We start from the raw sequence: 24,734 nt of genomic DNA on the forward strand, positions 1-24,734 counted from the left end.
TCACCTCCCTCTCCCCACATTCAGGAGAATTCTGGCAACCAGACAGCCTCTTTTCCACCCTCTTTTTAGCATAGGCTCTAGAACACCTGAAGTGGCTCTGGAAAGCCTGACACCTTAAGGTCCTGGCCCCATGGGTGTTCCCAGTCCATAGAAAGGAATGCCTGTCCTTTGTAAGAATGATAACAATAAAAACTCAAAACCTTCACATGTACATAGAGTTTTACAGTTCACAAAGTACTTTCACATTCATATTCAGCCCTCACAACACCGCTGTGAGGTCAACAAGGAAATGTTTTCCCACATTTTACAAGTGGGTAGGCTGAGGTACAAAGAGACCATAACTTGCTCTAGGTCACACAGCCAACAGTAGTAAGCACCAAAGCCGGGCAAGAAACCACATTGTTTTGTTTGTGTGTCACTACATTTTTTTCTAGAGTTTGAATTAGCCTCAGTTCTGCTCCTCTAGCTCTGCTTCATACAAAACAACAGCTCATAACAAAACTACGAACTTAGTAAAGTTTGAGTTCAAAGTCTTCCTCCTTGTCCAGGACTCCCCTTTTCTTCTAGGCAACCAGTGTCCTCCTCTTGGCCTGGATCCTTTGCAACAGCAGGAAACCGTCCGATGAACTAATTCACACTGACATGATCTCATTCCCCTCGGCCATTCTTGGGGATTGCTTAATGAAATGCTAAAAGTATGGATTTTCAAACACTGTGACACTGAGACACTAAAATGGATGGGAATGTTTTGGGTGAGAACAAGCCTTGAAGGTAGCAGCCTATGTATAAAGCCACAGGTCTTCCTTTACATAGGCCCTGTCTGCCCTTTTAAAAACTCACTCCCTGGCTTCCTTACTTCCAGCCCCATCCCTAGTACCTCATCACTTTCTGGTCACCTCTGTCTCCCAATCTCCTTGAATGAAAACTGAAGGCCCCTGGCCTGTCCCCATCAATCCTTCAGGTTAATGGAGTCTTTGTCCAGTGTAGAGAAGCGGATCAGCTTCAGGCTGGGTGGCTGGGGCTTCCTGTCATCCCAGAGGTACTCAGGGGACAGGACCTTGGAGGGCTTGTGGGAAATGAAGCGCCGATTCAGGTGGCTCTCCTCCTGCCAGGCAGCCATGATGCCATTGGCCTTATCTGCCAGGATGGCCATGTGACAGCCACCTGTGAACTCGTACACTTTTTCTACTCGACCACCAAAGACTGCCCCCCCATAGTAGAAGTCTCCCTCACCGTCAGCAACAAAAGCCGTGGATAAGGGCCTCCTTTCATAAGGGAACTGCCACCGAGGAACAGCAAAGTAGCCAGGGTGGATGGCAGCCACCAAGTCTCCTAATGTCTCTGGGCCCCAGGGATTCCAGAACACCATATCTACATCAAGGCAGTAGAGATAGTCTACCTCCCGATGGCCTCTGGAGGCAATGAATTTGTTGATCAACTCCATTCTACGCATGGAAATTTCCTCCCAGTGGGAAAATCCCTGGATGGGGATAACTGAGAGGTTTCTGCCAGACCCCAGGGGAACCTGAGGTATTGCCTCTGGGTCATCAGTGAAGATATAATAGTTCACCTGAAAGCCTTGCATGAAAAATTCTTCAGCTGACTCCAGGAAACGACGGACAAATCTCGTGTACCTGGTGGGCAGACACAGAGCAAAGCAGGGCATTATGTGATGTGATGGGAAGAGAAAAGACCTCACTCCTGTTTCCTCACCTTCACTTTACTCTCCTCTTCACCTAGAATTCTCCCCCTTCTTCCTACTACTTACCTAAGCTCTTTCAAAGTCCCACCAAAGCTTCCTGTCTTACTAAAGACATCTTGAACCACCCTATTTCTCACTGTTGAAGAGAATCTAAACATTGACTTTGTCTCCTTTAACCAAACTAAAAGTTCTCAGGGACAGTGCCTTATGCTTCCTTCTCTGTTCCTTCTCTCCCATCCACCTACCCAGTGCCCAGCATATAGATTATAGATTGCTTTCAAGGTGGGGGAAAGGAGCAAGTCGGAGAGAAATTTGAAAGAGAAAAAGAGAGAGTCCCCCTTCCACCTCTAACTCAACCTCTTACTTCCCAACAGCAAAGGTTGTGACCCCGATGGTGAGATTCAGCGGTCGGTAGGCATTATTCAGGAGCTCTGAGTTGAATGTCCCTTCAGAGACAATTGGAGCCAGCCATGGAGTAAGTGTCAGCACATCTTTGCGTCTAGTAAGAGAGCAGGGAGAAAATGGTGAAATCAGTGTCCTTCCCTTCACCTTTCCCCAATCCCTTCTACAACACAGAATTAGAATCATGGAATTTCAGTGGTCAGTTTGTATTTATGGAACTTATTTGTGAAAAGCGGGTCTGGCATAAAATCTGACTTCACTCAGAAAGGAATTTCACCTATACTCTTATCCAAGGTGTTTCAGTCACTGGAAAAACCTTTGCTGTTCAAGTCAGTTATGCCAGGACTGGACCTTTAATTTCAGATCTTTGTAAAAATGAGAGAAGTCCTCCACAAGGTCAGTGTTTGACTTTCAGATTCTTTAAAGTAGTGAGGGAAGCCTGTTCAGAACAGTGTGAAACTGAAACCACCAGAAAAGGGTATTTCAGGGGTCACTGGCCAAAGCTGCTTTCTTCTCTCTCAGTAGGCAGAACAAGAGGATAAATCCTAGATTCTCAGGGTTGAAAGGGAAATCAGAAGGTCTTTAGTTCAAGCTGCCCCTGAACCACAGTCCTTAATACATGGTGAGCCCCAGTCTCTTCTTGGAAACTATTAGTGATGGGGAACCTATGACCTCCTAAGGTAGCGCATTCCACTTTGGGTCAGCTCTAAATAGTGGCAAGTTTTTCCCCATATTGTCTGTCTTCCTTTCCGCAGTTTTTGTGAATCTCTCCTAGGTTTGATCTCTGGAGCAAAGCAGAGCTAATGCCCTCTTCAAATCCTTCAAGGTAGTGATCATACTGTCTTCCTTTCCCAAGACATTTTCCCTTTTCCAGGCTAAGTAGCACAGTGGATAGGGCATAGGACCTGGAGTCAGGAAGACCTGAATTCAAATATGCTCTCAGATACTTACTAACAGAGTGACCCTGGACAAGTCACTTAACTTCTATTTGTCTCAGTTTTCTTAACTCTAAAATGAGGTTAATTAGAAATAGTACCTACCTCATAGGTTTGTTGTAAAGGATCAAATGAGATAATATTTGTAAAGTGCTTAGCAGAGTACCTGGCACATAATAGGTATTTAATAAATTCTTCCTTTTTTCTTACCTTCCTTCCTTCCCTCCCTCTCTCCCTTCCTCACTCATATGGCATAGCTTCCTAACATAACAACATCATGATAGATCTTCTCTGGCAGTAGTTTGTCTTTGTCTTTCTGTGATCCTTTCCTCCCTTCTGTGATATTTGCTAACTTCCCCCCACATACACACTCACTTCAGAAGCTAAGTATCCTTTTACTCTCCACCTTTACCCCACCCCAAATTGAATCTTACCCAACCTGCCCTGTGGAAAGGATCTGAAATCAGTCACTTAGCTGTCAGTGTGAATGTCAGTCACTGTATTCTCTTTCCCAGGGTGGTTTCTCACTTTAAGCCTGAACTCAAAATGAGGATTAAAGTTTGGCTCCTCTGGGAAAGCGGTTTCAGAAAGTAGGGAACAGGTAGAGAAGGAAATGAAAAGAACCTTTCAAATCTAATCATACCATAAAAGTGGTGGGGGACTCCATCTTCATGTAGCACTAACCCTGCCTCTAAGTGCAGATTTTCCAATAGTAAATGAGCCCAATCCCTGGCTATTCTCTGGTTGAGCCATCTCTGCCAGTGCAGACACACAAGATTTATACTGGGAACAGCACTGAAACACTCTGATGTTATCTGATTTTTCCATTTCTATATTATACTGGGAGCACTTTTAGCATTCTCTTCATCTATAAGATGAAGGGGCTGGACAAGAGGTCTCTGAGGTCCCTTTGGGCTCTGAATTCCATATCCTAAATAGTCCTTTCCCACTCTGGTATTCTGTATTCCTACTGGATATTGGACAGCGGTGGTATGAAAATGGAATTTTATCATATGAGAGTTGACAGGAACCTCAGAATTCATCTATTTCAATGCCCTCATTTAACAGAAGGAAACTGAATCTCAGAGAAAGACTTGTCCAAGGTTGCATGCTGAGCGGTGGCAGTAAAACCAGGTGAACAGACCCTCTGCCCATTGCTCTGCTACTCCCAGTTTCCTGTCTATGATGATAAAAGTTTTCACAGAATCAGAACTGGAAGATATACCATGAATCACCCAGTTTAATTTCCTTATTTAATTTTAGTTTTATCTATTTTAAAAAAAAACCTAGGTCTCCATATTTTGTCCAGGCTAGAAGGGTAGGGGCTGACTACTCAGGGGCCCAATTCTAGTAAAGAATGGCATGGAACGTTCATCTGTTCCACTTCTCACCTGGTCTGATTTGCCTCTCTTTAGACAGCTGGCTATCAAATCCCCAAAACATCCTCTCTAGGTCCTGGGAGCTCACTGGTCAATACTGACCTTAGTGTAGATATCCAATCAGTTTAGCCCACTACAGTTTAGAACTCCTGAGTTCAAGAACTGCCAAACTCAATCCCTCTCCCTCCACCCCCAGTAGCAGCAATAACAGGTATGTATTACCATACCTGGTAACCCCCTTATTTTACCCCACTTACCCAAATGTCTTGGGAAAGTGAAACCCAGACAGGGAAAGGACTTGCTCAAATTCACACAGCTAGTGTGTGGCTTATCTAGGCAAATCCTAGGACTACAAATCCAGAGCTCTTTTCATTACGTCCTTTGTGTATAAGATCAAGACTGTTTTCTTCTCTGCACAACTTTTCCTCAGTCCCAGTCTTTTTAAATTCACACCATCATATTCTAATTCAGTAGCATTTTTCATTCTGGAATGGGTACCAATTTACCTTGTTATGGCTGGTCTCTGGCAGCAGGGGTGAAGGATGTGGGTGGGATGGGCTATTCTTGGTCATCCCGTGTAATGATCATGAAGTCACTTTGCTCTCTAGGCAGCTGTGGGCCATCTCCCTCCTCCCTCTCTACATCAAGTCACAATTTCTGAAGGTTCCAAAGCACTGAATCAGGCTCCCCTGACCAGTGAGAGAATTTAAGGGTATAGGAAGCACCCTGCAGGAAGCACTCCACTCCCTCACCCCCACCCCCACCAAATACATTTCATTTCCAACCCAGTGGACAGTAACTTACTGCTGTTCTAACAACTTTGGCTGAGGATAGAGTAATCTGCAAAGAAAGACAAACAAGGCATGAGATTCGCACTCTAGACAGCTCTGCCAGTTTAGCCCACTGTTAAGACAGGAAAAGAAGGAACTCTTCTTACTGGGGAAAAGGTCGAAATTTCTTTTCTTCTGTGGCTGGTAACTTCATAGAACTGTATCAGAGGGGAAAAAGGGAGAGTTTAGACTTTAGGGTCTTTTAGGAAGAAATGGGGATGTTTTAGGTAGGCACTTACAAGGTATAAGATGGTGGCACTGGCTGTCCCAAGATCCCAGCTAAGGGTCATCCTGTTCTCCTACTACTGTGATGTTTCCACCATTAGTCAGTCACTTCTACTGGTTAGCAATCCAGAGAACAGCAACAACAGTAAAGGTAGCAGGTACAGTGGACAGGGAGCTGGTCTTGGAGTGGGGATGACGTGGGCCCATGATGAACACATCCTGTCCATGTGACTCTGGCCTCTCAGTACTTTAGGCAATTCTCTAAGACTAGAAATTGCAATGACTAAAGTGGAAATATGTTTAATATGAACATGTATAGCCTATATTAGACTTCATGCCATCTTGGGGAGGGGGAAATTTGGAACTCAAAACCTTATAAATGTATGCTGAAAACTAAAATTAAATGAGTGAATGAATGACTAGAAGTTGCAGAGGAGGTGCTGATCTGCACTGGTTGGTAGAAGGAGTTTCATCCCCAAGTCTGATCATAATAGTAATAGCTGACATTTTACACATCATTTTAAGGTTTGAAAAATCAATTAGCACATGTGATTCCATTTGAGTTCGGAGCTTTTATTATCACCCCCATTTGGGGGATGAAGAAGATGAGACTGAGAGGTTAAGTGACTTCTTTATCTAGGGTCACACTACTAGGAAGTATTAGAGGTGCAATTAGAAGCCAGGGCAAGGGATTATACATTTAAAGCTGACAGGGTCCTTCGAAGACATTACGTCCAACTCTGCCCATTTTGCAGATGAGGTAAATGGCATGCCTAAGGTCATATGACCTGTCTGAGGCAGGATTCAAACACAGGTCTTTTAGACTACAGATCAGCTGTTTCCTTCTGCCTCCGACAGGGGTGTATTGGTTGCAGAAAGCCCCTGTGTATGTGTTCCTGTGATTTGGGAGACAGCGTAGGTAGGAAATGGGGGTGAGCTGGCAAGCCGGCCACTCTAACTCCCACCCAGCACCTGGCCCAGGTATTCCTGCAGCAAGGTGAGTTGGTCATGCACGGCTAGGGTCCTAGGATGTCAGGATGAGAGGATCTTGGCTCTAGCGCTGGGAGGGAACTCAAAGGCTTAATACTACAAGTTTCTCATTTGACAAATGAGGAAACTGAGGTCCCAGGACATTAAATTACTTGCCCAGGTCCCACAGGCAGTAAGGGTCAAGGACAGGACATCATTTCCTTGTGGAATACAGACAGAGGCACTCTGCAGAAACAAAGCAAGAATCACTTTGGTGAAGTGAAGAGAACACTGGCCCGAGAGTCAGGAGACATGGGTTCAAATCCCAGGCCCACTATGTAATAACTGTTTGCCCTGAACAAGTCACTTAACCAAATGAGATAATTTTTTGCAAAAAGTGCTTAGCATAGAGCCTGGTCCACCTTGTTCAGTCAATTTTCAGTCATGTTCAACTGTTCTTGACCCTATTTATAGTTTCCTGGCAAAGATATTGGAATAGTTTGCATTTTCTTCTCCAGCTCATTTTATGGATGAGGAGTGGAGCAAATAGGGTTAAGTGACTTGCCCAGGGTCACCCAGCTAGTAAGTGTCTGAGGCTGGATCTGAAGTCTTCCTAACTCCAGGCCCAGCACTCTATCTACTGAGCCACCTAGCTGCCATCTGACTCACAGCAGGTGCTGTAGAAATGATTATTCCCTTCCATTCCCCCTTCCCACTTAATTGCTCTGAACATCAATTTTCTCATCTACAAAATGAGAATAAAGCCACTTGTACTGCCTCGGTCACAGGGTTGTTGTGAGGAAAGTGCTATTATTTCAGAGGCATCTGGGCACTAAGGGAGTTGTCCTGTATAATAGCAAGATCCCAGCAACATGAACCCAGCAACTGCAGTTGGAGTAGCAGCCCTGCTACTAAGTCACAGAGCGTCCTGGGGCAAGGTACTTCTTCAAAAGCTTGTGTATAATTTCAATCTCTGTGCAGTTGGGATAATAATAATTCCTGCCTGGCCTCCTTCACAAGGTCATCTTAAGAATTAAATTCACTCAACAAGTATTTATTAAAAGTCTGCTAAGTCCAAAGCATTGTGGCTAAAAAAAATTTGACGATCAATGCTTTCAAGGAGTTTACATTCCACTGATAGAAAGAGAGATAAGCAAAATACAAGTTCAGAAATGAAGAGGGCAAGGAAAGATCCAGATGTGTGTGTGTGCATGTATGTGTGTGTAGAATCAGGGAAGATGAGAAAGCTTACATGAAAGGAGTGTTTACGATGAATCTTGCAGGAAGAGAAGGGTTTTGAAATAAGACACTTTGGGGCAGCTAGGTGGTGCAGTGGATAGAGCACCAGCCCTGGAGTCAGAAGGACCTGAGTTCAAATATGCTCTCAGACATTTACTAGCTGTGTGACCTTGGGCAAGTAACTTAACTCTGTTTGCTTCCCCATCCCCTCCAAAAAAAAGAAAGAAAAGAAGTAAGATACTACTTGGAATAGTGCTTTTCAAATTGCTGAAGCAGTAACTATATACGTGACATAAGACAAAAAGTTATAACTGGAGATCATATAGTCATTTTACTGAAGAGGCAGAAGGGGAAAGTGATTCATGTGGTCAAGAAACAAGCTTGGATTTGAACCCATGTTTCCAGGCTGTAGTAGCTTTACTACCTTTGTCTCTTCAATTTATAATCCTTTGTGAGACGGAGTTCTTATCAAGCAGAGAATGCTGGATGAAGGACAACACACCATAGTAACACTTGTATCACTAATGCTTCAGATTTACAAGAACTTTTGCTGTGAAGTCGTGAAGGGGAAGTAATGTATTATTAGCTCATTCATAGAAGAGGAGCCTAAGGCTCAGCTAACTAGTGGCATCCCCAAGGTCACTTAGTTCACCTGGAAGCCTTAGTTCAAACCTAGACCTGCTGATTTAATGACCAGTGGTCTTTCTGTCATGCTATGTTTTCACCTGAGTGACTTCATGAACCAAACAATTCTGTACCTTTATACATTCTCCAACAATGTTCTTGAAGATTCATTATTTTTATTCCACACCCAAACCCAACTCAATACTTACAAGGCTTCTGGGCAGGGGAGGTAATATGGGAGGTAATGGACAGACCAGTTCCAGGTTAACATCCTGAAAGGAAAGAGGAGATCTGATGCATGTCTCTTCAGAGACAAGAGCAGTTGCTTAGCAAAAATTAACTTCACCAATAACATATTCTGGGAATTACTTGGTCACTTTGACCCTGCTGTTGATTTAAGTCAGAGATAGTTGTTAGCTATTGGCTGGATTAGAGAAAAGCAATCTGGATTATTTTCATAGAAGAGAAAAGTAGGAGACCAAAGGAGGAGAGAACACATTCCCAATATCATGGTTCTAGGACATTCTTTACAGCACTTATAATGACTCATTTAAAAACTTGCCCTCTTTATGTGAACAGGCACTATCTCCTGTGCCCCTTCCCCAGCCCCACAGGCCTGGCTGCCAGAGCCCCTTCCCATCTGTTGAAGTCCTAGCCATACTGTCCACTCACACTACAGTTCCTGCAGCACTATTACAGGGGTGGAAAGAATTCTCAGGGCTATAGATTTAGGGTTAAAATGTGTTCTTGGCATCCCCAGGTAGAATAAATTTCCCCAAAAAATATTACAAAAAAAGATAATTAGGGTGTATAGTGTCATTAATCTTAACATAAAGGTATATTTTGGGTTAAAATGAATACCACCATGAATAACACCATTTCTGTGTGAAAATGCATTCCCACTTTCCAACAACCAAACGCCATGTGAGCTATTCAAAAAGAGTGCTGTCTCTATTTATTTCCCTCTATTTGGCGAGATATTTCATTATTGATAGATCTCTCTTTTTTCCCTCTGTCTTTCTTTTCTTTTTCCTCTCTTCCCTTCTCTCCCCTCAACATGGTTATTTGATTCAAAAAATATTTATCAAGTCATTAAGGCCTATCTTGGGTGGAGAACTGTGCTCAGTCCTGGGAGGAGACACGTTTCAGACGACACAGTCTCTAAGTTTACAGAGCTCATAATCTGGGAGGGGGAGAAGACACAAATACAGATAACTACTACACAATGTTCCATGATAAGAACATTAAAGAAGTACAATAGCAAGTGCCATATGGGGTTCAAAGCAGAATAACATGCCCCAAAAGAGCAGGGAATTTCACTTTCCTAGAAGAGGCAGAGTTTGAGGGCTGGGTAGGAATTCCCACAGGTAAAGAGAAGACGAGAGGATGTTTCATGTATAGAGAACAGTGTGAACAAAGGAATGGAGTTAAAGGGTCATAGATTGGAAGACTGAAGGAGATGAGGAAGCTGAGACCCAGATAAGTGACTTGTCCAAAGTCACACAGGCAATAAGTGCCAGAGTTGGACCTTGAATCCAGGACTTCAGCCTCCAGATTGAGCCCTCTTCCCACTGTTCCATGGTATCCCTCTAAGTCAGGAGGGCTGAGAGTGTGCTCAGAAGGCAGAGTGTGTGGTTTTGTGGAGGGGAGTCACATTAGTGAGTCTAGGAGGGCATGGCCAGATTGTGGAGGGCCTTGAATGTCAGGAAACCAAGTATGCATTTGATTCAGTGGGCAATAGGGAACCGGTGGAGATGTACAGTCTTGGGATATTAATAAGCATAATAATGAAAATGATAGAATGAACAGCAGCAGTGACCAATACCTATCTAAGGACATCTCCAGGTAGGCCTTGAATTAATCTCTTCTAGGACCAATCAGAGGCTGCTAAGGAGTAAGCACTTGGTTATACTGCCTAGGACATCAGAAGAGGAAATGGGATTACAGTTTTGGGTTTCTACTTTTCAGACAAAAAGGAAACAAACAAACACATTTTCCTTTTCTTTCTTCCCTTCTTCCTTCCTTTCTCTTTTTTAATCCTAGAGAGGTTCTATATCTACGTCTATATAACTAAAATGACTCAATCTCTATGAGGGAACATTTGGGTGGGAAATTAGTATGAGTGATCAGGACTAGACAGGCTCTCCCCAGGGTGTCAAATTAAACTTACCAAATGACCAAGAAGATGCTGAGTAATGTGAGGGTGATGGCTGCCAGCAGCATGCTTCTCCAACGCATTGCTTGGGATCTTGAAGGTTGATTCCAGCGATGTCTAGCCTGGCGCGCCGTTTTCCACAGCCTGCTAAATAAAAGTACAGGCAGAAATAAAATCACTACCTCCTGACCCTAGTGTTAAGCACAGGAAAAACAGTCCCCCTGTCTGTACCTGTCTGATAGAAAGAAAGCTTCCCTGTGAGACTCGGGTGGGAAGATAGGTGGTGCAATGGACAGAGTGCTGGGTCAGGAATCCGGAAGACTCCTCTTCCTGTGTTCAAATCTGGCCTCAGACACTTACTAGCTGTGTGACCCTGGGCAAATCACTTAACCCTGTTTGCCTCAGTTTCCTCAACTGTAAAATGAGCTGGAGAAGGAAATGGCAAACCACTCTAACGTCTTTGCCAAAAAAATTCCAAATGGGATCACAAAGAGTAGGACATGACTGAAATAACTGAACAAGCAACTGACTTGGGAAGCCTCTTGATTCCAGTTTACTCTGTTTTTTTTTGTATGAACTTACGTATGTGGGTGTTGTCTCCCTTGATAAAAAGCAGTTCTTTAGGATGGGAACTGGTTCATTTTTGTCTCTGTGTCCCCAGAGTGCTTAGCATAGTCTGCCATGTTAGTCATGTCTGACTCTTCATGACCGCGTTTGAGGTCTTCTTGGCAGATATACTGGAATGGTTTGTGATTTTCTTCTTCAGTTCATTTTACAGATGAGGAAACGGAGGCAAACAGGGTGAAGTGACTTGCCCAGGGTCACACAGCTGCTAGGCGTCTGAGGTTGTATTTGAACTCAAGGAGATGAGACTTTCTGACTCCAGGCCTGGTACTGTATGTGCTATGGCGCCACCTAGCTGCCATCTAGTAGGTGCTTAATAAATGCTTTCTGATCTATTGAACAGCCCCTTAGGAAAGGATGATTAGGCCTGGCCTCTCCCATACAATACCTGGCAAGCGGGTATGATTCTTATCTCAGGGGCCAACCCCTTTTCCCTCATTTTCTCATATCCCAAATATCCTTTTTCACATCATATCTTTTATTGTTGGTCGGGAATCCAAAGGAACATTTTCCCTATAGTCTTACTCTTCCTTTCTATGTAGTGAAAGAAGTCATTGAGCTTTTTGCTACTTCACACCTTTATCTTCAGCCTTAGACTGAGCCTTAACCCCAACCACAGGCCTCTAATTCTAGCCACAAACTAAGCCAGCACAGACTGCTCCTTCGTCCTTGGGGCAACATGGCCTTGTGAATTGTTGGATTTGAAGTCAGAGGGCTTGGGGTCAGATCTCAGCTCAGCCATTTTTATCTGGTTTTGAGATAATTTAATCTCTGTGGGCCTCTGTTCCTTCATCTGTAAAATGAGAAGGTTAGAGTAGATAGACTCCAAGGCCTTTAAATCTAAGATTCTATAATCCCTGACCACTGACTGGATCCTAAACCTGACTTTGGATTGACCAATGATTGACTCTAACAATAGAACCAATTAAACCCAGCTTCTTGCCCAGCCACTTATCTTATAAAGATATACCTCAGTTCCCATGGGGACCAGACAAGAGTGTGAATGCCTCATATCCTCCTGATCACTATGCCTGGCACATAGTAGGTGCTTAATAAACATTTATTGAATGAATGAATTTTTGCTTAGCCAAGATTATACATTATGAGCTACTGTACCCATGCTTCAACAGTCTGCCCACAATGTTCGCCTGCACTTTTCACGTCCCTTATGCAACATCTTTTTATGTCTCCTAGTATTAGTTACTTTTTCATAGGTGTATACATCACCTTCTTTCCTAGACTCTAATATCCTGGAGGGCAGGGACCATCTTGTGTCCCTCTGAGTGCCTAACTCAGACCTTGAACATAGTAGGTGATCAGTAAATGGGTGCTGGATTGTTAACTGACCCACTTCCTGAGATAATGAGATCAAAGATTTAGAGTTAGAAGAGATCCTACACATCATCAAGTCCAACCCCCTTATTTTACAGATTAGGAAGTTTAGGCCTAAAAAAATTAAATGACTTGACCAGGATCCCAGAGATGGCTAGCATTTGAGGCAGAATTAGAACCCAGGTTTTCCTGACTCCAAATTCAGCAATCTGTAGTCTGGTCTGCGGACAGATCTCTCTACTCCACTTCAAAGTTGTCTCCCAAGATGGGTTTTAGGACAGCAGGAAACATTCCTTGGGACCCAGGCACATCACTGGCCAATGTGCTTTGGCAAGGGTACTTTCTTTAATTTTGCCAAAGCTTCCATGGCCAGGATGTCCTTGAGCCTGGTATCTATTCATGATGTCCTAAGTTTGTCCCTGATTCTAATATCTACAGAACAAAGAGGAGTAGGTATCAGTCTCTGCTGAGCATTAACTGAGCTCAGCCTTTAAGTCTAGCACAGGAGGAAGGGCTTTGAAGGTATAATGGAAAAGAGCCCTGGATCTGAAATCAAAGGGCCTGAGTTCATATTCCATGTCTCAAACACACTACTTGTGTCACCTTGGACAAAGCTCTTAACTTTGCTACACTTGTTACCTCATCTATAAAACAAGTGATTTGGATTAGCTGGACTCTGAGGACCCTCCCAAGCCTATGATCTTTCTCCCTATTTCTGTTCCTGGTAGGTGTGCAGACCTGCTAGTGACCAGAAAGCTCTGCCTCTAAACCAACCAAAGGCAGGCTTCCCTTTTAGGCCACTAATCTATTCTCTTTTAGGTTGCACTAAACTCAGGTGGGCCCAGGGGTACCCATATTCAGCAGGCAGTGAAGGCTGGCTAACAATCTCCACCCTAAGGTCAGAGCTCACCTTAGGTGAGTGCTCCGTCACTAATGTCTCTCAGAGCTTCTAGATGCTGGATCTTATTTGCCTACACTCATAACATCCTCCTGCTTCTCAAGGTTTTGTCTTGGGCCTTCTTTTCTTCTCCCTCCATACTACGTCATTTGGTGATTAGCTCCTATAGACTTAATTACCATCTGTACACTGAAGCTTCTTAAATCTGTCTATCCTGACCCAGCCTCTCTGCTGACATCCAATCTTGCATCTCCAACTGCCTTTTAGTTATCTTGAACTGGATATGCAGTAGACGTTTTAAACTTAATATGTTCAAAATAGAACTCATTATCTTCCCTCTAAACTCTCCCCACATCCTTACCTTCCCTGTTACTATGGAGGGCAACACCATCCTCCCAGTCCCTCGGACTCATATCCTGGGAGTCATCCTGGATTCCTCACCGTCTCTCACCGCTCCCCCCCCCCTCCAATATCCAAGCTGTTGCCAAGGCCTGTCCACATCACCTTTGCAATATCTCTAGAATACACCCCTTTCTCTCCTTCAACACTGCCATCTCTCTAGTGTAAACCCTCATCACCTTACACCTGGATTACTGTAATAGCCTGCTGGGGGGGTCTGCCTGCCTCAAGTGTCTCCCCACTTTAATCCATCCTCCATTCAATCTTTAAAGTGATTTTTCTAAAGCGCAGATCCAATCATATCACACTTACACACCCCCTACTCAATAAACTCCAATAGCTCCAAAACTCCTATTGCTTCTAGGATCAAATACAAAATGCATTCAAAGCTCTTTATCAATTAGCCCTCTTCTTCCTACCTACTAAATCAGACACTTCAGTCCAGTGACACCTGACCTCCTGACAGTTCTACAAACAAGACACTTTGTCTCTTAGCTCTGGGCATTTTCTTAGGCTGTCCTCCAGGTGTCTGGAATGCTCTTTCTCCTCTCTTTTGACTACTGACATTCCTAGCTTCTGTAAAGTTCCAACTAAAATCCTGTCTTCTACAGGAAGCTTTCTCCAAGCCCTCTTAATTCTCGTGTCTTCTCTCTAAATTAGCTCTCATTTATCTTATATGTAGCTTGCTTTGTATATATTTGCCTGCAGGTTGTCTCCCCCATTCAGTTGTAAGCTTCTAGAGGACAGGGACTATCTTTTGCTTCTTTTGGTCTCCCCACCACTTAGCACAGCGGCCTGACACATAGTAGGTGCCTAATGAATGTTTATTGATTGATTTATTGTTACCCTTTCTGTTCCCCCGTAGATTTAGGAAGGCAATAAGATCCTTCCTTGACAGTTCTGATATATTGCTGCCCATCCCACCACAGTAAATGGGCAGGCTCATTACAAATTTTTCTTAATGGTGTACTTTTTTTATAAGGGGTAGGGAGGAATAAGTTCCTAAATTCTTCCCTTCTCCAACATTCTGAGGAGAAAATAGTTGATTGAATCAATCAACCAAAAAGAATTTTTTTAAAAAAATTTAATTTGTTTTCAGTTTTCTAAAAACCCATTGGCTGCACTATTCTACCTACTGGTAGTACAAGGACAAAAAAAAATCCTTGCTCTCAAGGAGCTTAAATTCTAAAGAGGGTGACAACATGTGCATATATATGAATATATACAGAATACATACATATGAATACAAAGTAGTTTTGGATGGGGAGCCCTTAGAGCTAGGGTACAGATGGAAGATCAGGACCACAGATGTGGAGTTACAGCAGGTTTTTTTTTAACTTCTTTTGTGTTATAGACCATTTTGGCAGACATACCTAAAATACATGGGATTACAAAGGAAACTTAGATTAGATACAGTTTTGATAGAATTTGATAGGGTTATCAAAATGTTAAAACAAACAAACCCACAAGCTCACATACTCCAGTTTAAGAATTCCTGAGCTATAAGTAAAAAGGTCTTTAGAAGTTATCTGGTTCAATCTCACCCATTTTACAGATGAAGTAACCAAGGTCCGGAGAAGGGAAAGGATTTGTCCATGGCCCTACATAGTAAGTAATAGTCAAGATTTGGCCCCAGGTCTGATTGGCATCCGAGGTTCTTAACCTTTGCACCGCATGTTGCTTTTTCCTTTAGTTTCCTCATTTGTGAAATGAGGGTAACAATACCATCAACCTCATGAGACTGTTGTAAAGACCAAAGATAACATATGTGAAAAGAAGTTTGCAAACCTTAAAGCGCTATTTAAAGCCACCACCATCATCTTTCTCATTTTCTTCTTCCTATGATTAAAGGTAGTAGACTGAAAAATCAGATTTCCTGAGAAATTTAATTCTCAAGTCCTCTTGGAAGCTGTGCCAGCGCACCTGGAGATTCTATTTACTTGTCGAGCCAGTGAGAGACCAGTGCTCCCCTGCTCCCCCTCCCCCAGGTGTCCTCTGACAGCCGGCAGTCTGGATACAGCTACAGCAGCAGGGAACCATGGGTGTCTCTATGGTTAGTTTCCAGGCTTCTGACTGGGAGGCATTTGGGTGGGAAGCTGGTAGGGACTGTGGGACAGGATTCATTTAAAGCCATTTCTCCATGTGTCTGGTTCCCGCAAAACAAGGTAAAGCCCCTATAGCCTGGGATCCTTTAACTCATTTCTCTCTAAACTGTGGCAGTTTTATTGAGAGACAAATATGGGTGACAGACTGAAGCCTGGCTGGGAACCAGGGTTCTAGTCCAAACACTAACACTATCTTGCTGTGTTGCTTTGAGCAAGTTATTACATACATATACATACACACACACACACACACAAACACAAACATATATATACACACGTTCCCTAATCAGTAAAATAAGGAGGTTGCGGTTTCTTAACCTGGGGTCCACCATCTTCCACTGGATCCATGGAGAGATTACAGAAAGTATGAACTTGGATAGGAAAAATGTTATTATTTTCAGTAACACTTGGTTTCCTTTGTACCCTGTGCATTTTATGCATTTAAAAATATTCTTCTGAAAAGAAAGATATCTACAGGTTTCCCCAGATTGCCAAAGGGGTCCATGACACAAACAAGATTAGGAACACCTACATTTGATAGTCTCTAAGGTAGGTAGATTCTTTTCAGCTCTAAGATCCTAGGATTCATTAGAGGGAAAAAATTTTCTAAGACTGTGCTTAAAATAAATCCATGGTGAAAGCATTTCCCTCCCCCAGCTGCAGAAGCCCTAGGCCATCTACTTCCTCCAGGTTTGCTCACCCAGGGAATTCTGTTTCTTTGTGATTAGAGCTTGGCAGAGGAGCCAGATCCTGCTAGATTCCCCAGGGAGCATTTTCCTACCAAGACAGAAAAGACCCTCCACACGCCCCAACTCACCCCTAAGCCTGGGGAGGGCAGCAAGCAGGAGTGAAAGGCAGAGAGATAGGCAGACAAATAAGCTGGCTGGGAGGTGGGCAAGCAGGCTAGGTGGTGGTGGGCAGGCAAGATGGACTCTCGTGGTCTCTTCGGAGAAGGACTCGGTCAGCAATCTAGCCTCAGCCAGCTTTAGAAAGACCCCAGTTAGGCTTCCTCTCCCTGTGTCCTTGGCGTCACAGTCACCAAGGTTTCTGAGGATCCGGGGGCTTGGAACATCAGTCCTGCTGCAGAGGAAAAGCTCTTCTGCCTCGACCAAGCGGGAGCGCAGCCACCGCCCAAGCCCCTAAGGCTGCGGTAATCAGGAACTGCGTGGCTTTCTGGCTGGCCCAGGCCAATTTCATTCGCAAACTCTTGGTATAACTGGCTGATGGCTCCTCCCTTTTCTCTGTGCTGGGGGGAAATAGCTTTGTTTCTCCTTGAGGCTAAGGACTGAAAGGGGGAGGTCTGGAATAGAAGCGAAAAGGAGGGAGGCGCCGTGGGAGAGAGAAAGGGGAGGGAGGGGTTGCTTGGCTGGAGGTATGCACCATTGCGAGAGAGGAAATCACTCAGTTCTGTACCAGTTTTCCTACGTCTGTAAACACATAAGCATGCATACCAATATACCTGCATGCAGGTGTCTGGATTCATGTACTCTCACATACACACAACGTATACTTTCAGCCCCCTGAACACAGCCAGATGTGTGGCCCTAGTGGCTCAAGGTCATTCTCAATTTACCTGGGGGCTTCTGTGATTGGAATAGACGGATTCAGACCTATGTGGGAAGTGAAAAAGCTATTATTTATATATCTCTTTAAGGTTTGCAAAGAGATTTACATATGTTATCACAGTTGATCCTCACCACAACCTTGTGTGATGGGGGCTATTATTACCCTCATTTTATTGAAGACAAAACTATGCCTAAGTGGTAGAGTGACTTGCCTAGGGTCACAGGGCTAGTTAGTGTCTAAGGCAACATTTCAACTCAGGTCTTCCTGACTCCTTATCCAGTGCTCTATCCATTAGAGTGCTGGATTCAGAATAAGGAGGGTCTGGGTTCAAGTTCTGCCTCTGACACTTACTAATTGGAGCAAATCACTCCACCACTCTCAGCCTTGGCTTCTTCATCTACAAAATGATGGAGGAGGAGTGGACTAGATAATCTCTGAGGTCTCTTCTGGCTCTATATCTTTGATCTGACCTTAGGGAAGTAACTTCCCCTCTCAGACATTCAGCTTCCTCATCTGCAAAATGGCAAGGCAGGGGGGAAGGATGAGGGAAGAATGGGGGGAATGGAGAGAGGGAGTTGAAGAGGAGGAATAATTCCTGTTTTGCTTCCCTCATAGGATTACTATAAAGAACAAATGAAATAATAACTAGGAAAACTTTAAGAATTAGGTGAGGGTGTATCATTTATAATTATTATAATTTTCCTAGACCACATCCTTTAAATCAGGGATGGGAAAGCTTCAACCTTGAGGACACATGTCACTCTCTAGGTCCTCAAAAGCTACCCTTTGACTGAATCCAAACTTTACAGAACAAATCCCCTTCATAAAAGGATTTGTTCTGTAAAACGTGGACTCAGTCAAAAAAGCCCGCACTCAAAGACCTGGAGGCTGCAGGTTCCCCATCCCAGCCCTAGAGTATATAATCACCCAATTAAAGATGGGAAGGTGTTGACAGTCATTCATGGGACTTGTCTCCAACCTAACCACACCAATCAATTTCCTTCAGCATTCTCATTTTACTGGATCCCTTTCTCCACTAAGCAAGTTCCTAACCTCCCTTCTGCCTGGGGAATAGACTCCTCAGGGAGATGACTCTGGAGAAGAAAGTGAGGCTGGTGGCTTTGCACAGCCCTCCCTCACTTAAATCTAATTCACATGCAAGTTATGGCATCACCTTCCTGTTGCAGTGGTCTTCTTTGAGAACTAAGGACAAACAACAGACCTCTCAGAATAGATATCATCTAACACTTCCCCAAGTACTCACAGCAAGAGCCATTGGGAAGATTCCTCCCACACCCAGCACACCTATACTGCTCCCCCCACCCCTCCCTCAGTGGGCTGACCAGATGCTCTGTTCCAGTGTAGCAACCAATGAGTGAGGCCCCACTTTGCCTATCCATTTAGTTACCTAGGTTGCCATCTTTGATGCCATCTCCTTATCAGACTTGACTCTTCACTCTCACCTATTTGTTTACTTGCCAAATCTTGGTCATTTCTAGTTCTGTTATTTCCTTTTCTCTTCTCTAGACCCTCATCAGTTCTCACTTAAGACTCTGAGTGCATTAGTCTCCTAATTGGCCTCTCTGATAAGTCTCCCCACTCAACCCATCTTCCACAAAGCTGCCAAAGGGATTGTCCTAAAGTGCAGGTCTGGCCACATCACTCCCCTACTCAATAAACTCCAACGATTCCTTATTGTTTCATCCTTTTCTGGCTGTCAGGTAGGTGGCACAGTGTGGATGATACAGTTTACTGGAGTCAAGAAGATATGAGTTCAAGTCCAATCTCAGGCACTAACTGTGTGACCCTGGGCAAGTTATTTAATCTCTTTATGCATCCATTTACTCAACTGTGAAATGAGAAGAATCATAATAGCCCTTATTTCACAAGGTCATGGTGAAGGATCAAATGAGATAATATTTGTAAATTGCTAGCGTACTACTCTGCTACATAGTTCTCATTTGTCCTTCATTTTTGAAGAGGACCAGTGACATCATGGAGTGATGTCTTGACTTGTGCATGCATGAATTGAATCGAGGTAAGGCAGAGCTGCACAGAGTTGTCAGCCTCATTTTTTCTACCAGAGTTATTAAAGTCCAGGGGCAAGACAAAATCAGGGAGACTGGCAATAGCCCAGGATGCAGTGGACGACCTTGGCATCTTTGATGTCTGACCAAGCTCCACAGTGCCTACTTCAGCTGCCTTCAGGTCCATTGGGACAAATTGTTCTCATCCTCCTATTACATCCTCTAACTCACCAATGAGTTTGAGCCCTGTAAGTTACTTTCAAGCTGGTTGAACTAGTTTTACTGGGGTGTGGCCCCTGGATGTGTGCCATAGCTTCTTGGAGCCACAAGTGAGAGTTGGATGACAGGTGGACACCAAAGGTGGATGAACAGCCCTGCAAAGGGCTTAGTGGGCCCTCACACCAGAGGTGCTGGTCCTCCCTGAACACTCCATACACCTACCCTAGGCACGTCGTAGGCACTTGTTGCTACTATGCTTATTCTCATTCCTTATCCCATCCTTTTAAATATCTGTTTAAGTTTTATAATGTATGTAATTAGTATAAACATATAATTTATAAATAATATAATTATTACTGAGAAATGTGTACCATTTATAAAGAAGTAAATTATACCCATTCTGGGGGTACATGTTCAAAATTTTTTTACTGATAATGGCTGCATGACCAAAAAAAGTTTGGAGGCTACTGATTTATATCTTTCTTTTGCCCCATCACATACAACCTTAATTGTGTACAGGGTGTCCTACCCCACTTCTAACAACCCCCACTAGACTTTAAGGTCTGTGAGGGAAGGTACTGTTTTATCTTTTTCAACACAGTATCCAGTTTAAAAAGGTAAAACAAAACTATGATGGGGTTCAGACTCTGGGAGCCTCCTTGAGCTCCCCTTGAATCTTCCCACTTAATCTGGCCTTTTTTACTCAGATCTAATCTTCCCATTTGTTCTGGCAGTCTCAGGAAGCCCATGGGCCTTTCATTATCATTCTACTCAGGTTGCATCCCCCACCCTTGATCCCATCAAAACCCCATTCCCCAGGCTGCCGACCACTCCCATCAAGATCTGTATCCATCCACATACAGCCCCTATCAAGCTCTCTGGGTTGCCCCACCTGCTTCCCACCTAGGTGCCCCCTAGTCTGCCCCCTAGTCTGTCTTGTGAAGCCTCCAGCTGTTTCCAGCCTTTGACCCTCCTTGGATTCTCTCCTTGGACTTTTCCTCAAGACCCTTTCTAAACCCCTCCTCCCATCATCCTGGACTACCGGACCACCCCCTCAGATCCCTCCTATACTCTTTTCTGTATTAAAGTTCCATCTTGCCTCCATGAAGGTGCTCAGATTCAATCCAGCTCAGACTCTGTCTAGCTGAGATTCTATATGGCCTGCTTGTGAATACAAGCATCACAAATGCTTAGGCTCCTTAAGAGGCAACCCAATTTGGCGAATCTTTAATAAACTTTGTTTTCTTTGGCTTTAAGAAGGCTTGAGTCGAATTCATTCGAGCACGACCCGGACTGTCGGTATTTAGGGGTCCCCCTTCACCCCTCAACCTCGTCATTTATGTAATACTTGGGCTTTTAAATTGTATTTTGCTATTATCATTTGTCTTTTCATCATAATCATAATGTAAGGAAAGTAGATTTTAGGAGGGAAGACTCAGGGCTTGGATGCAAGTCTTATCTGTATTTAGTATTGTCTTAAATGCATATCCTTACATGTGGTTTTGATTGATTATACTTTGTAAGATATCTTGGGATTTGGAGCCTAGATTTTTTTCTTTTCCTATTTATTCTATCATTAAAAAAAACTAGGATAATTAACCCTTTTGTCTCATGTAGTTTTCATTCTTGATTTCTTGAAATATAGCTCTGGCAAAGCAGGTTTTGAAAAAAGCCTATTGGAATTAAAATGAAACTACTTGACTATGCCTTTAAATTTTAAAATCACTCTGGCTTTCACTGATTGATCAATAACAAGTTTCAGTCCAAGCCTCATTTGTTTATTGTTTGGATTTTGATGTCTCAGAGTGAAGTATAAATAGCAATTGTTTCTGTTCTGAACAGAAACTCTGAGGGTCTTACCCTCCCAGATTGATTCTTTTGGAAAGTCAAAGTAGGCCATCGTTGTATTAAATCTTACCATCTTATTCGGTAGAATTTACGTAAGAACTTAACCAGTGTGCCAATGGTAGAAGAAACAAAAGTCATATCTGAAGGAAATCTTTCTTCACAAAAGTTCATTTACATACATGAAGTCTTGCAGATAAATGATAAACAGATGAGGTTTTGTTGGATTACTTCTTTTAATTCTTATAGAATGCACCATGCAAATATTTACAATTATTTTATAATTATTATTTTTAAATTTTTAATTTGGAGTTTTTATAATTATAGCCAGATGAACATTTTATAATTATGCAAAAAATTTTAATTTGAATTTTTAGGGGAAAAGTTATTATAGTTATTATTAATACTTAATGAATAAAACTAAAATAATATTATGAGTGTTATATTACATTACTCTAGGAGTTCGCAACATTTTTTGTTGTTGAAAGTGGTTCAAGAAATCAAAAACATTGGGAACCACTACTCTGGATCCATGAAATAACAAATAACAAATCCTGGTTCTATTTCTACTCCTCTGTTTTATTTTCTTGTTAGCCTGATGCTGTCAGGGGAAACTGCAGAGACTTGAGTCAGATTCTGATACTCCTGGGGGAAATCCTGGGTGAAGGCAAAATGAACCAGAAAGATTATTATTACAGAGAAGCATCCAAGATTACAGAGGGTTCCTCTGTCAGAGATCTGAGCCTGATATTCCTGTTACACAAGCTTGGAGTAGAAACAAAGAATCAGGAGGAAACAAAGGAACTTTAACACAAAATTGCAAGAGAAGAAATCAGAAGAAAGAAACCAGTTACCAGACAATCCCATTTCCTTCTTAGATGTCAGGCTGGCATGACTTTCCTAGGTCGGCTGCATTTTTACCTAAATACAATGTCTCCTTACCCACCCTCATTTGGTTAATTATAATCTACTTGTTCTTAAAAAAGGACATCTATCCCTTTCTCCTTAAGTTCCCTCTTCCCTGAAATATGAGCTCCAAAAAAACCGGAAGAGAGCTCAGTAAAGGAAATCCATCCTTTTCTGTTTCCAGCAAAAGCTGGATTCTAGCTGGGGGCTTTTTGGCAAAGTGGGTTTCTCTGTAGATCTTGGCTTATCCTGCTTACTTGCTGGAATGCTTGTCTTGCAGAGGGTGGTAGTAGGTAAGGCTTGAGTTTAGAATAGCCAAGAACAGAGGAGAATACAGCCAGTTCTTGGGAGAAGAGACTTACCCTGAAGTGTCCTGGAAGGAAGTGAAACCAGAATACAAAGCCTTGCAGTTACGTACTTATTTACTCGGCAACCTGTAGAAATGGACCTAAGTTGATAGTGATGCTTACCGTCCTTTCCCAGCAGGTTTAAACTCCACCAACACTGAGCCAGGAGTTTCCCTATGGCTTTTACCTTTTTTCCTCTATGCCTGATGATGGGATGAGAGACAGCATGGAGTAGAGGGCTAGCGAATCACAGTAATTGAACTCTTGTTCTGGTTCTGCCACCTAATAAGCTGTGTGACCTGAGCTTCAGTTTCCACATCAATACAGTGAGGGAATGGGAGCAGATGTCCTGAGGCTGTGACATTCTAGAATTCTTTTTCTATCCTAAGATATGATTGAAGAAACACCTTCCTGTTGCCAGGTTTACAGAGACCTCCAGGGAAACCTCACACATGGCAGAAATGAAGACCATGGGATCTCAAACAAAGTTCTTTCAAGAAAATGAGATATCCATGCAATTTCTGCCTATTCCTGATTTCAATCAATGAACCCTTTCCTCCTTCCTTTCTCTCTTTCCTTGTCCCTTTCTCCTTTCCCTTTCTCAGAAATAAGTTATTCAGACCCTTACCTAAATCCTGATGAAGTCAGCCCTCAGCAGGTGGTAGATTTGACAATGAACACCAGACTGTTCCACCAGTTGGAACAAATAAAAATGGAAATATTCACTCAGCGCAGTACATAGGTTGACTGATCAGGTGGCCTCCTGGCTACAAACTGAACTGCTACCACAGGGAACCTATGAGAACTTCAGATTGAATAGTGCCTCTGGAGGCACAGAGCACAGGTGGAGGAAGTTAAATGGATACTGGGTTGCATCATCAGGAACACACCTAATGAAGGAGTTCAGGTGATGGCAAACAGAGTTAGAAAAGGCATTCATTCTTTCCTTTAGGCTCTAGCAGAAGGCTTCCCACCTTTTCCTGTATCTATTTCCTACTCCCACTCTCACCAGAGCCTGATACAGTTTGAAACTGGAAGAAAAAGCTGCCTTCTTCACTGACCTTTAATATGCAGTACACTATGACAACATTCTTCTCTTAAGCAGTAGAATTTAGGTGCTATAATCATATACAAATTTCATGGTTGGGAGGAAGGAGGTGAGAGGCAGAGAAGAGAAGTTGTGTCCCATTGACTCAGTGGTTCAAATGAGACCTCCCATGTTAATCATCAGTTAACAGGTATTTACTGAACTCCTGCTACCCTGTCTGACTGTCCATGACCCCATGGCGGTTTTTTTGGCAAAGATATTGGAACGGTTTGCCATTTCCGTCTCCAGTAGATTAAGGTAAACAGAGGTTAAGTGATTCACCAAGGGTCACACAGCTAGTCAGTGTCTGAGGCAGGATTTGAACTTATGTTTTCCTGATGCCAGGCCCAGAACCTTTATCCACTGAGCCACTTAGTTGACCCTTCCTATTACATAAAGAATTTTTTTTTTTTGTAGGACACAGAAATAAGATACTGTGTATCTCTGAGCTTGAGGACCTTACAATCTAGTAGTGAGGAAAGACAGATGTCAAGTTAAAAGATGAAAAGCACTGGAATGAGGTATTTAAGATAAACTTTTATTTTATATATGGAGAACTGAGACCCAGAGATGACTTGTCCAAGGCCATTAAATGACTAATAGTAGAGCCAAAACTAGAGCCCAGGTTTCCTGGCTCCTGGACCAATGTTCTTAATCTCCTTGACCGTGATGAAAGTAGTTCTGGTTTTTGTTTTGATTTTTGATTTTTACCTTTCTTTGTTTTTCCAGGGCTCAGCACAATGCTTAGCTCATTTTATTTTATTTGCTTGAAATAGTATTTTATTTTTTCCCACAATTCCATATCAAGAAAATTTTTAGCATTCATTTTTACAAGATTTTGAATCATGTAGAACATGTTTCCATATTCATTGCTGTTGTTGTGGAAGAAGAAACGGATCAAAAGAAAAAAACCACGAGA

General features: G+C 42.9%; 1 protein-coding gene across 5 annotated transcripts; it reads right to left on the reverse strand.

Annotated features, from left to right (window-relative positions):
- Window positions 1-201: 201 nt before the first annotated feature.
- On the reverse strand, window positions 202-23,539 carry GBGT1 (globoside alpha-1,3-N-acetylgalactosaminyltransferase 1 (FORS blood group)). 5 transcript variants are annotated; one of them, XM_072632826.1, is made up of 7 exons: window positions 23,357-23,539; window positions 10,476-10,607; window positions 8,515-8,577; window positions 5,356-5,406; window positions 5,223-5,258; window positions 2,067-2,201; window positions 202-1,634 (listed from the first exon to the last, which is right to left on the reverse strand). In XM_072632826.1, exons 2-7 carry the CDS (start codon window positions 10,541-10,543, stop codon window positions 950-952), a joined length of 1,038 nt encoding a protein of 345 aa, XP_072488927.1. In that variant the 5' UTR covers window positions 10,544-10,607; window positions 23,357-23,539; the 3' UTR covers window positions 202-949. The 5 variants fall into 5 exon arrangements, with proteins under 5 accessions (XP_072488927.1, XP_072488926.1, XP_072488928.1 ...); XM_072632825.1 differs by lacking the exon at window positions 23,357-23,539 and adding an exon at window positions 16,636-17,110; XM_072632827.1 differs by lacking the exon at window positions 23,357-23,539 and adding an exon at window positions 16,636-16,983 and having other exon boundaries at window positions 10,476-10,604.
- Window positions 23,540-24,734: the final 1,195 nt, after the last annotated feature.

This window comes from Notamacropus eugenii, chromosome 1 (genome assembly GCF_028372415.1).
Source record: "Notamacropus eugenii isolate mMacEug1 chromosome 1, mMacEug1.pri_v2, whole genome shotgun sequence".
NCBI lineage: Eukaryota > Metazoa > Chordata > Mammalia > Diprotodontia > Macropodidae > Notamacropus > Notamacropus eugenii.

Excerpts from the sequence above, each read along its gene's own strand:
- GBGT1 (XM_072632826.1), bottom strand. The coding sequence starts at position 10,543 with ATGCGTTGGAGAAGCATGCTGCTGGCAGCCATCACCCTCACATTACTC. Across the intron at positions 8,578-10,475 it reads AGCATCTTCTTGGTCATTTG|GATGTTAACCTGGAACTGGT; the intron begins GTAAGTTTAATT and ends CTTTCCTTTCAG. Across the intron at positions 5,259-5,355 it reads AAATTTCGACCTTTTCCCCA|ATTACTCTATCCTCAGCCAA; the intron begins GTAAGAAGAGTT and ends CTTTCTTTGCAG.